This window comes from Spermophilus citellus, assembly GCF_964194105.1.
Source record: "Spermophilus citellus genome assembly, chromosome: 6".
Taxonomy (NCBI): Eukaryota; Metazoa; Chordata; class Mammalia; order Rodentia; family Sciuridae; genus Spermophilus; species Spermophilus citellus.
The window spans coordinates 8,531,457-8,542,653 of NC_138187.1; the positions used below are offsets into that span (position 1 = coordinate 8,531,457).

At 60.7% G+C, this 11,197-nt stretch overlaps 3 protein-coding genes and 1 long non-coding RNA gene across 8 annotated transcripts; 3 read left to right on the forward strand and 1 right to left on the reverse strand.

Annotated features, from left to right (window-relative positions):
* Positions 1 to 639: 639 nt before the first annotated feature.
* On the forward strand, positions 640 to 5,654 carry WDR24 (WD repeat domain 24; the record flags this gene model as incomplete). Of its 3 annotated transcripts, none has more annotated exons than XR_014022390.1 (9): positions 640 to 1,738; positions 2,613 to 2,790; positions 2,910 to 3,582; positions 4,114 to 4,232; positions 4,311 to 4,432; positions 4,527 to 4,631; positions 4,990 to 5,131; positions 5,221 to 5,405; positions 5,486 to 5,622. XR_014022390.1 is itself a non-coding variant. In XM_081296848.1 (9 exons), the coding sequence occupies exons 1-9, from the start codon at positions 1,213 to 1,215 to the stop codon at positions 5,652 to 5,654; spliced, it is 2,415 nt and encodes an 804-aa protein (XP_081152974.1). In that variant the 5' UTR covers positions 641 to 1,212. The 3 variants fall into 3 exon arrangements, 2 of the variants coding, with proteins under 2 accessions (XP_081152974.1, XP_081152975.1); XM_081296848.1 differs by having other exon boundaries at positions 641 to 1,738; positions 4,794 to 5,131; positions 5,486 to 5,654; XM_081296849.1 differs by having other exon boundaries at positions 642 to 1,693; positions 4,794 to 5,131; positions 5,486 to 5,654.
* Positions 5,655 to 5,741: 87 nt separating this feature from the next.
* JMJD8 (jumonji domain containing 8) lies at positions 5,742 to 7,518 on the forward strand. 2 transcript variants are annotated; one of them, XM_081296858.1, is made up of 9 exons: positions 5,742 to 5,990; positions 6,062 to 6,157; positions 6,259 to 6,307; positions 6,381 to 6,477; positions 6,562 to 6,630; positions 6,722 to 6,841; positions 6,931 to 6,998; positions 7,081 to 7,218; positions 7,381 to 7,518. In XM_081296858.1, exons 1-9 carry the CDS (start codon positions 5,893 to 5,895, stop codon positions 7,459 to 7,461), a joined length of 816 nt encoding a protein of 271 aa, XP_081152984.1. In that variant the 5' UTR covers positions 5,742 to 5,892; the 3' UTR covers positions 7,462 to 7,518. The 2 variants fall into 2 exon arrangements, with proteins under 2 accessions (XP_081152984.1, XP_081152985.1); XM_081296859.1 differs by having other exon boundaries at positions 7,084 to 7,218.
* STUB1 (STIP1 homology and U-box containing protein 1) lies at positions 7,510 to 9,712 on the reverse strand. Of its 2 annotated transcripts, none has more exons than XM_081296855.1 (7): positions 9,433 to 9,712; positions 8,844 to 9,042; positions 8,595 to 8,760; positions 8,311 to 8,419; positions 8,155 to 8,211; positions 7,953 to 8,069; positions 7,510 to 7,873 (listed from the first exon to the last, which is right to left on the reverse strand). In XM_081296855.1, exons 1-7 carry the CDS (start codon positions 9,589 to 9,591, stop codon positions 7,748 to 7,750), a joined length of 933 nt encoding a protein of 310 aa, XP_081152981.1. In that variant the 5' UTR covers positions 9,592 to 9,712; the 3' UTR covers positions 7,510 to 7,747. The 2 variants fall into 2 exon arrangements, with proteins under 2 accessions (XP_081152981.1, XP_081152982.1); XM_081296856.1 differs by having other exon boundaries at positions 8,332 to 8,419; positions 9,433 to 9,711.
* A 15-nt stretch (positions 9,713 to 9,727) lies between these two features.
* On the forward strand, positions 9,728 to 11,036 carry LOC308650674. The gene is made up of 3 exons (XR_014022391.1): positions 9,728 to 9,908; positions 10,030 to 10,676; positions 10,772 to 11,036. It is a non-coding gene; the product is annotated as an uncharacterized lncRNA (long non-coding RNA).
* The last annotated feature ends 161 nt before the right edge of the window (positions 11,037 to 11,197 follow it).

Genomic DNA, 11,197 nt, shown 5'->3' on the forward strand with positions numbered 1-11,197 from the left:
GAAGGATAAGAAGGGCGGAGCTGGCGCTCTGCTAGCTGGACGTGGGCGCCTGGAAGGGGACCTAGCTGCACTGCTGCGGAGTCCGGAGTCTGAGGTTTATTGGCAGTGCGGTAGGAGGCCCCAGGAAAAAGAGGGACCGGACTGCCGCGCGGGGTTCAGACGGGGACCGTGGGCTCGGACAGGCGGGGATACCGCTCCCGCGAGCTGAGGGAGGGAGGAGGGTGGAGGAGCCCGGCATGACAGACTCCGCTGAAGAACCTGAGCAGAGAAATACGCACCGCTATTACAGTACTGAGATTGAAATAAGAAACACGCCTGCCACTCCAGCGACGCCGAAGGCTGAGGCAGGAGGGTCGCAAGTTCAAGGCTCCAACTCGGGCCGCTTAGCAAGACCCTGTTTCAAAATTTAAAAAAAAGAGGGGGCGCGGGGGATGAAGCGCAGAGGAAGAGAGACCCTGGGTTCAATCCCCATTACCGCAAGAGAAAAACGAATTAAGAAATACAGGAACAACTATCGAGGCGGAACCGGGGAGCCCGCGGGCCCGTGTCTGGGCTGCTCCGGGACCCTCCACCCGTACTGCGCCCTGACCCGGAACTATTATGGTGCGGGCGAGAGTTCCTGCCCGCTTCCGGCGAGGGGCGAGTAAATAACGGACCACTTCCGGCGAGGGGCGTGATGGTGACGGATGGGTTCCCCACGCCACGGTGTGCTGCCGGTACATGACTGGAGTGCTGAGGGGAAGACCACCGTCCTTGAGCAGCTCTGTTCCCTGGGTCCCTTCAGCCCTCTGCCTCCTCCCCTCGTTTGCGCCTCTCCGGAGCCCCGCTGCCTCGGGCGCCCCGGGCTGACGAGTGTGGACGGCGGGAGCCACTTGGCTCCCCTGCGGAAATCGACTGACCTGCGGTCCAATGGCGCAATCACGGGAGGTTACTGTTGGAGAGATGAGTGCCTTTGGCCAGAACCAGCCATGTAAGGTCTTCTGGGGAGGTCAGACGTGGGACTAACCAGGCTCAGGGCAGCAGCAGAGTCTTCTGGCAGATTCTGGTGGTTTGGAATTCCCCTGTGATGTTGACTAGCTGATGGACTGCCTTGGTCTAGACAGCAAAGTTTGACCAGCCCAGGCAAAGCAGTGAAAGGTCTAAACTGACAGACACCAGACTGACTATACCAGCCTTCTTCACTGATCTCCTGACCCCACCACCAGTGTAGCCATGGAGAAGATGTCCCGTGTGACTACAGCCCTAGGTGGCAGTGCACTGACAGGCCGCACCATGAACTGCCACTTGGATGCTCCAGCCAATGCCATCAGCGTCTGCCGTGATGCAGCCCAAGTAGTCGTGGCAGGCCGCAGCATCTTCAAGATCTACGCCATAGAGGAGGAACAGTTTGTAGAAAAGCTGAACCTCCGTGTGGGCCGCAAGCCCTCACTCAACCTGAGCTGTGCTGATGTGGTCTGGCACCAGATGGATGAGAACCTGCTGGCCACAGCAGCCACAAATGGTGTGGTGGTCACATGGAACCTGGGTCGGCCATCCCGCAACAAGCAGGACCAGCTGTTCACAGAACACAAGCGCACAGTGAACAAAGTCTGCTTCCACCCCACTGAAGCCCATGTGCTGCTCAGTGGCTCCCAGGATGGCTTCATGAAATGCTTTGACCTCCGAAGGAAGGACTCTGTCAGCACCTTCTCGGGTGAGGCCCACAGAGGCAGGTCAGGGCAGATGTGTGACTCTGCAGGTACCTGTCTAGGCAAGCTAAGAAGTGCTTTGTGCATCAGAGGCTCTCAGATGCACTCCTGGAAATAAGCCAGAAGTAGAAGAGTGGATGGGGGCAGGCCTGGGTGAGGTGTGAGCCAGAGCATCAATAGTGGGGAAGAGGCAAGAGGCAGGACTACCAGGAATTGAGGCTGGGTGTGGCATGAGAGAGGGCATAGCCCCACAGACTCAGCCCAGCTCCAGGTTACCTCATTGCAGGATGTCTACCAGAACCTCCAAGGTTCCCAGCACAGGGATGTGGAGGAGGTGAAGTACACTGTCTAGTCCTTGCAGGGCCATCCCTGAGCCTGCTATCACTTGTCCACCTTGATGAGACCAGGTGAAGCACAAGGCAGAGCCCTGGGGCCTTGGAGAATTTGTGGGCTTCTTAAGACAGATCATGAGCTATCTGTGTTAGAAAAAGGCTGAACACTGCCCTCCCGGCTCTTGGTGTGGTGGATTTGTAGGGCAAACGTGGTCCCTGTGTCCTCTAGTCCTTTGGGCTGTCCAGGCAGCTCCAGCCCCAGGTAAAAAGGTTGGACTCCTTGGTTCTCCTACAAGCCATGGCATCCAGGGGAGTTGAGCAGATAGCCAGGTGGAGTTTCTGTTCTCCAGTACTCTGAAACTCAGTTTTGCCAAGGACTAATGCAACATGTAGATTCCAGGGGAAATAGGCCTGGGAGTTTGTGCAAAAAACCCACCCTAGGAAGACCCTGGGGGCAGTCCTTTCTGCACTCTTGGCCATCTGGCCAGAGGCAGGTGTGTGACACCATCCCACAGCCACTCCAAGTGCTGCCCCCCACACACACCATGGGCCAGCTCCCTCACCTCTGCTTCCAATGATGCCCTGCCTGCAGGCCAGTCTGAGAGTGTACGGGATGTCCAGTTCAGCATCCGAGACTACTTTACTTTTGCCTCCACCTTTGAGAATGGCAATGTGCAGCTCTGGGACATCCGCCGTCCTGACCGATGTGAGAGAATGTTCACAGCTCACAATGGGCCTGTCTTCTGCTGTGACTGGCACCCCGAGGACAGGTGTGGTCTGGGCTGCAGGGACCACAGGGCTGAAGGCCTGTGAGAGAGTGGGGAGTGGCAGGGCTTGGGGGGTCCCTTTTCTCTTAGAAGTCACTGAGGGTTTGGGGGCCTTCCTACAGGGGCTGGCTGGCCACAGGTGGGCGTGACAAGATGGTGAAGGTCTGGGACATGACCACGCCTCGTGCCAAGGAGATGCACTGTGTGCAGACCATCGCCTCTGTGGCTCGAGTCAAGTGGCGGCCCGAGTGCCGCCACCACCTGGCTACATGCTCCATGATGGTAGATCACAACATCTACGTGTGGGATGTGCGCCGGCCCTTTGTGCCAGCTGCTATGTTCGAGGAGCACCGTGATGTCACCACAGGCATTGCTTGGCGCCACCCACACGACCCCTGCTTTTTGCTCTCAGGCTCCAAGGACAGTACGCTGTGCCAGCATCTGTTCCGTGATGCCAGCCAGCCCGTGGAGCGTGCCAACCCTGAGGGCCTGTGCTATGGCCTCTTCGGGGATGTGGCCTTTGCAGCCAAGGAAAGCTTAGTGGCTGCTGAGTCTGGACGCAAGCCCTATGCTGGCGACCGGCGCCACCCCATCTTCTTCAAGCGCAAGTTGGACCCTGCTGAGCCCTTTTCTGGCCTTGCTTCTAGTGCTCTCAGTGTCTTTGAGACAGAGTCTGGTGGTGGCAGCATGAGTTGGTTTGTGGACACAGCTGAGCATTATGCTCTGGCTGGCCGGCCATTGGCCGAGCTCTGTGACCACAATGCAAAGGTGGCTCGGGAGCTAGGCCGTAACCAGGTAGGTGGGGCTGGGCTGCGGGGAAGTGGGGGTGCAGGGGTGCAGGGGCCATGACTTTGGGGTAGGGATTGGCTGCTCTGCCAGCTGCATCCCCATCCCAAGATCAGCACCAACCCTTGTCTTAGTAACAGGGTGTGAAGATCACATAGGCAGAGTGGACCAGATCCTGGGGCTGCCCTCTTGGAGGTAGAGGTCTAAGGAGTCACAGTTGATGCTGTCACCATTTGGGCATGTGCTCCATGCCTTCCTCTTGGTGCTGCACCTCTTAACAGTGCCTAGCCCTCCTGAAGAGAGTGCCTGCTCTGTGCCAGTCTCTCACCCTTGGATCACTCTGCTCATCTTCACATTGGCTGCCTCCTGGTTTTGCTTCTTCTGCTTCCCATGGGCTACATTTTCCCCAGTATGGTTGGGGAAGGATATTGGGTCCCTAGGCAGCTGAACGTTGGTGTGATTCTGTTCAGGCAGGGGGTGTGTGTGTGCCTGGGGTGTTGGGTGCCCAGGACCCTCTGAGTGGCTGGTGCCTGTCCCTAGGTGGCGCAGACATGGACCATGCTGCGGATCATCTACTGCAGTCCTGGTCTTGTGCCGTCTGCCAGCCTTAACCACAGTGTGGGTAAAGGCAGCTCCTGTGGCCTGCCACTTATGAACAGGTAGGTGTCTAGGGCTAGCTCTCCCCAGGGGGTGGGGCTACTGGAGCCCAGCCACCCATGAGCCTTTCCTGTCCCCAGTTTCAACCTGAAGGATATGGCCCCAGGGCTAGGCAGTGAGACACGGCTAGACCGGAGCAAGGGGGACACACGGAGCGACACGGTTCTGCTTGACTCCTCAGCCACACTCATCACCAATGAGGGTAGACTGGAGGGCAGGTGGGGATGCTGGCAGGAGTGAAGCTGAGGCACTCCACAGCAAACCACCCCTGAATGTCCTCCCTCCCTCCCGGGCAGATAATGAGGAAACTGAGGGTAGCGATGTACCTGCTGACTACTTGCTGGGTGACGTTGAGGGTGAGGAGGACGAGCTGTACCCACTGGACCCAGAACATGTGCACCGTGAGTGGGGGCTTTGGTAGGGTGGAGGGAGGTGGCGGGTAGGGCAGAAGCCTAGGCCTACAACATGCCCACTGTGAGTGGGGGCTGGGCAGACTGGGGGTTTGGGGAGTGCAGGGAGGCAGTGGGGTGGCCTAGGCCCACTTGCCTGACCCTGCCTCCCAGCCGAGGAGCCCGAGTACGTGCTGCCACAGGAAGCCTTCCCATTGCGCCACGAGATTCTGGACACACCTTCTGGGCCCGAGCACCTGCAGGACAAGGCCGACTCACCACACGTGAGCGGCAGTGAGGCAGATGCAGCCTCTCTGGCACCTGTGGACTCTTTCTCCCTCCTCTCCATCTCCCATGCGCTCTATGACAGCCGCCTGCCAACGGACTTCTTTAGTGTGTTGGTGTGTGACATGCTGCGCTTCTACGCTGAGCAGGGTGACGTGCAGATGGCTGTGTCTGTGCTCATTGTGCTGGGTGAACGGGTGCGCAAGGACATTGATGAGCAGACCCAGGTGTGTGCTGGGGTGGGGAGGGTCTTCCTAGGAAAGCTCCCATGCCCCAGGCTGTCTGACCATCCTGACCTCCTTGGGTCTCCCTGCAGGAGCACTGGTACACATCCTACATCGACCTGCTGCAGCGCTTCCGCCTCTGGAACGTGTCCAACGAGGTGGTGAAGCTGAGCACCAGCCGTGCGGTCAGCTGCCTCAATCAGGCGTCCACCACACTGCATGTCAACTGCAGCAATTGCAAGCGGCCCATGAGCAGCCGTGGCTGGGTCTGCGACAGGTGGGGCAGTGTGGGGTGGGGGGACCCAGGGACATGTGGGCAACCCAGGAGGCCACAGCTGAGGCATCCCCCACCCCCAGGTGCCACCGCTGTGCCAGTATGTGTGCTGTCTGCCACCACGTGGTCAAGGGTCTGTTCGTCTGGTGCCAGGGCTGCAGCCACGGAGGCCACCTGCAGCATATCATGAAGTGGCTGGAGGGCAGCTCTCACTGCCCTGCCGGCTGCGGCCACCTCTGCGAGTACTCCTGACCCAGCGCCGGCCCGCAGCTCCAGTGCTGGGGTGGAAGGGGACCAGACTTGTGAACGCAATAAAATAAGTGGGAGCTGAGTTGCTGCTTATCCCCGAACGTACCGCGGGCGGGCGGTGTCGCGGTGGCCACAGGATAAGCCTCCACACCACCTTCCGGGGCGGGCCTTGTAGGCTTCCGGCCGTTGCCATGACGACAGTTCGGTCGGGCGCTGGCTCCCAGCGTGCTTCGCGAGGCTCATGGCGCGGGGGCCGCGGGCGCTCCTGCTCGCGCTGGCGGCCCTGGCGGCGCTGGCTCGACCTGGCTCCGGCTCCTGGGAGGCGGGCGGCGGGGGATGGTGAGCGGCGCGGGCGGGAGGGTGCGCTGGGCGTCGGGGCACGGGCGGCGCTGACCGGGCTGTGCCCGCAGGCGGCTGGGCGGGCCAGCGGCGGCAGCCGTGGCGGAAGAGGAGCGCTGTACCGTGGAGCGTCGGGCGGACCTCACCTACGCCGAGTTCATGCAGCAGTACGTGCGCGCAGAGCCCGGGAACCGCGGGCTCAGCCCGCAGCGCGCGGGGGGCGGGTACGGGCGTGCGCCGAACCTGAGCGCGGATCCTCTTTCCGCAGGTACGCCTTCCTCAGGCCGGTCATCCTGCAGGGGCTCACGGACAACTCGGTGAGTGCTGGCGCCCGCCGCGGGCCGCTGGCTCTGCCCGCCCTGCCGCTAAGCCTTCTGCTGGTCCCCGCAGAGGTTCCGGGCCCTGTGTTCCCGAGAAAGGCTGCTGGCTTCTTTTGGGGACAATGTAGTGAGACTGAGCACTGCCAACACCTACTCCTACCGGAAAGGTGAGCTTCCACACCAAGGGGGACCAACATGATTAGTCTTGAATGCAGAATCACCCGGTCCTGACCAGTGTTTTTTCCCCATAGTGGATCTGCCCTTCCAGGAATACGTTGAGCAGCTGCTACACCCTCAGGATCCTGCCTCCCTGGGGAACGGTGAGCCAGACCTGACAGCAGAGGTATGGGACACTTGGGAGTCCCTGGGTGCCAGATCCTGGCACGCGGGGACTTCCTTCTTTGCTGGCAGACACCTTGTACTTCTTTGGGGACAACAACTTCACTGAGTGGGCATCGCTCTTTCGGCACTATTCACCACCCCCATTTCGTCTGCTGGGAACCACCCCTGCCTATAGCTTTGGAATCGCAGGTAGGTGCTCTTTGGGAATCATGTGTGAGGGTGTATGCCAGCCAGTGCAGGTTGTTTTAGTCACCAGCTGCTCATAACTGACTCCACAGGAGCTGGCTCTGGGGTGCCCTTCCACTGGCATGGGCCGGGGTTCTCGGAGGTGATCTACGGCCGCAAGGTATGTACAGGCTGAGGGCTGAGGCTCGAGACATGGGACTTGCTGGCTACAAGACCCATTAGTGACTTCATGCTCCTGCCAGCAGCGTTGGTTCCTCTACCCACCTGAGAAGGCACCAGAGTTCCATCCCAACAAAACTACACTGGCCTGGCTGCAGGACACATACCCAGCCCTGACATCATCAGAGCGGCCCCTGGAGTGTACCATCCGAGCTGGTGAGGTCAGTGACAAGTAGGGGGACCAGGCCAGGCCCAAAAGTGTCCAATCTTTATGCTCCACATCCCCCACCAGGTGTACCATCTGGGCCAGTGAGATTAGTGGCTGGCAGCAGGGGCCAGACCCAAACTTCCCTGACTAATATCCTCTCTGGTCCAACCCTCAGGTGCTGTACTTCCCTGACCGCTGGTGGCATGCCACTCTCAACCTGGACACCAGTGTCTTCATCTCAACCTTCCTTGGTTAGCCAGAGCAGGCAGCTGGTGAGCTTGTCATACACCAGCACGTGCCCCTGTAGTGCTCACAGATTTTATTACAGAGACAGTGGCAGCAGCAGGGGCCTCAGCCCAGCCCACCCTCACCTGCTTTTCCTGCCCAGAAAGGGACAAGGGAGGCTCATGGCCCAGCAAGGGCTATGCTGAAAGAGGGAGCAGTCCAGAGCCCACTAGAAGAACTGATGGGGATGGGCCCAGAGACACAAACTATGTACAGGTTCTGGGGCTTCTGCCTCAGGACCCTCTGGGGCGAGGTCCTCAGTAGTCCTCCACCCAGCCGTTCTCAGAGATGAATGCATCGATGACTTCCTTCATGGCCAGGTTGGGGATGAGCTGTTCCTGGGTCAGGGGGCTCCGAGTCACAGGGTCAAAATGGCCCACACGCTGCAGTTACAACAGGGTCAGGGTGCTCAGTGTGCTGGAGCTGCGCTTCTAGCCCTGGTCCCCAGGCCCATGGCCTTACCTGCAGATGCTCCTCAATGTCTTTGCGGTCATAAGTGATGCCACTTGGCGTGATGCAGGGTTCCCTCATCAGCTCAAAGCTGATCTTTCCACACAGGTAATCAGGGATGTCTCGTTTCTGTAACAAAAGAGCAGTACCAGAGATAGAAAGAGACACTGTTCTAGTACATTCGATTCTCAGGCTTCAGGAAATAGATGCTCACCTTTCTCTTCTCATCTACCTGAGAGAAGAGCTCATCCATGTCCGCCATGTATTTGTCCTGTGAAGAGTGGAGCATGTGTGGGCCACGCGCAGGCACATAACCCAACATCAGTCGGGGGTACCCCTCTGTCTCACACACACACCCCAACACACACACATGGGCCAGGGGCACCCTCACGTGCTTGGCCTCGATGCAGGCTTGCTGGGCACGGACGTGGCCGTCATCCTCATCACCTTCATGGTTCCGCTGACACTCCTCCAGCTCCCTAAGTGTTGACCAGGAGCTGGTCAAAACGGACCTGGGCAGATGTCAGAGCCCACCCAGCCTTGGGCATCTTCCCCCCGGCTTCCTCTGTGCCACCTCAGCTTTCAATAAACACCTGTGCTGGTGACTCAGTTTAACCCAAGAAGGCAGCCTGACAAGGAGCAGGAGGGGCCCACCTCTCGCGCTCTGCAGTGATGAGCCGTGAGAGGTAGGCATGCAGCTCGCTCTCCTGGTGGATGCGCCGCTCCTCGATGCTATTCCAGCGTTTCTTCTTGGCGATGCGCAGAGCACTAGGGATGTCATCCCCAAAGTTGAGCCGCTGCTCCTTGGCCAAGCTGTAAGCTGGGAAAGGAGACTTGAGATTAGTCTGCCCAGCCCATTCCTGGGGCCCCAGGTGCCCCAGGCAAGGCAGGGTGTTGGCCCACCTCGCTGCAGATTGGCAATGGCCTCGTCGTAGCTCTCCATCTCCAGCTGGCACTGACCCAGAAAGAAGTGTGCCTTCACAGACTGCCCATCCAGCTCCAGAGCTCGCCGACAGTCGGCCAGAGCCTGCTCTGGCTGCTGCATCTTCAGGTAGCACAGGGCCCGGTTGGTATAGTACACTGCCACCAGGGGGTTCCGAGTCTGGGGACCAAGGCCAGCACGAGAGGGTGTGGGCCCGCCTTGCCCTTCTGCCCCAGCAAGCTGACAACCCGATGTCCCAGGTCCTGTCCCAGCTTTGGGGCCATGGCTGGAGTCGAGAAACTAAAGGTTTCTCAGTTGTCAGACCCTTGGGTTCTGGCTGACACCACCCTCATGACTCCATTGATTTTGTTAAAGTAAGTTTCCCAATCTTGCTGAGGACCCCGGCCCAGCCGGCCTCAAGCATCCCACCCGCCGGATCCGGGATCGGGTCGCGCATAGCCGCCTGTGGAATGAGATCGCCACCGAGTCTCCGCAGCCCAAAGCCCCGCGGGGCTGGCGGCGCCCGGGCTGGGGAGGAGCGCCGGGCGCGCCCCCGCCCCGCGCACTCACGATGGCGCGGCCGTAGCAGGCCGCCGCCTCCGGGTACTTGCGGCCCACGAAGAGCCGGTTGCCCTGTTCCTTGAGCTCCTGCGCGCTCGGACTCTTCTCTGGGCTGCCGCCGCCGGCGCCTAGACGCGCGCCACCCTCCTTTTCCTCCTTGCCCTTCATGGCGCCGCGCGGCACGGACTGGGTTCCGCTCCCGGGCTCCGCGCCCGGCCGCCCCGCACCCGCACCCCGCGCCGCGATCCGCTCGGCCCGGTCGGGCGATTCGCCACCGGAACTTCCGGCGCGGGGCGGGGTTGCAGAACGAGAACGCGCGCGGAGCCGCGCGACCGACGACCTGGGGGCGGGGCGCTCCCGGCGGGCTCCGCCTCCGACCCCGCCCCGTGGCCCCGCCCCTCAACGCGAACATGGCGGCCCTCAGCAGGCTCTGGGGCGGCGAAGACCCGAAACGCTGGGCCGTCATCTCGACGCGCCGCAGAAAGGTGCTTCGGGAGCGCGCGGGCGCCAGGGGACAGCTGGAGATCCTGGACCACTGACAGGGCGGCAGGGAGGAGAGGGCCAGCAGGTAGGGCGTCATGGACTCCCCTCACCACCCTTCCTCAGGTACTGGGAAGGAGCTGTCAGCGGCCAGCGTGAGGCGAGTGGAGAGGCGGCGAGGGACAACGGCCAAAAGAAGAGCAACGGCGTCCGCCGGCGTGGAAACCACAGCGAGGGGCGGGGCCCCGGTGGGCCGGGCTTCCTCCGGGGCGGAGCCTCGTGCAGGATGGGCCTCGATGGGCCGGGCTTCCTCCGGGGCGGGGCCTCTCCGGGGTCCGAGCCTCCCTGAGCGGACCTCCTTGATGAGGTCCCGCACCTGGGCTTCCCTCAATGCACTGTCTGCAGCAGCTTGTGGCCAACAACCCCCAGAGCTGGTGGTGCAAAGTTCAGCCACTGCCTTTGGCAGCTTTCTGAGGGAGCACGCCGCAGTCACGAAGCTGTGCACCCTCGGTGTTGTGGGTGGCGCCACCGTCTTGGGGAAATCAGGCGCAGCCTGGGCACCTGAGTGCCCTTGCTTGTGGAAAGAGTTGGTGATGTATGACATGGTCTTGAGATCCAGAACGTTGTCCTGAGAATCCCCCCATCTCTTGGGGGGCAGCTGGAACCCCCCCAATTGGCCACAGTGCCAGGCCGGCCTACCTTGCAGTATATTCTCAGGCACTACCTGCTGTACCTGGACCAGGGGCAAGAGAGTGCTGCAGCCCTGAACAGAGGTGAGTAAGCAGCTGGTGGGCTGGGAGGACATCCAGGACCTTATCAGGGAGCACTGTTTGGGCCTCAGGATGATGGACCCCCTCCCCTTGTGAAGACAGTACAGTGGACGTGGTCTGTGAGCCGAAGCTGTGCCAGACCTGCTGCTCGATCTCAGCACCAGCTCAGCCACCCATAAGACACTAGGCTGGTCAAGAAGCACAGGACTCCCACCAAGTGAACCTGACCATGGGCCAGGGCCTGCTAACCTGCCACAAGACCTCAGGACACAGGTCTCTCTGGATGGCAGGCTGACCAAATAGGAGACTGGGTGCCACAGGAGCTCAATAAACACTTGCTAAACTCAGTTTGAGTAGAAGGCCCACGGTCCCTCCCCAGGTGCCACCAGCTCCTTCATAGCATGGGGTCATTGGTACTCCAACTCCACTCTCATCTAAGTTCAGAGGTACAAGGAGGAAGGAAGTCCAGGCTCTCTTCAGTGTGTGGCGGGTCTCCTGTGATCTGGGTTAGGGGCAGAGAAGCC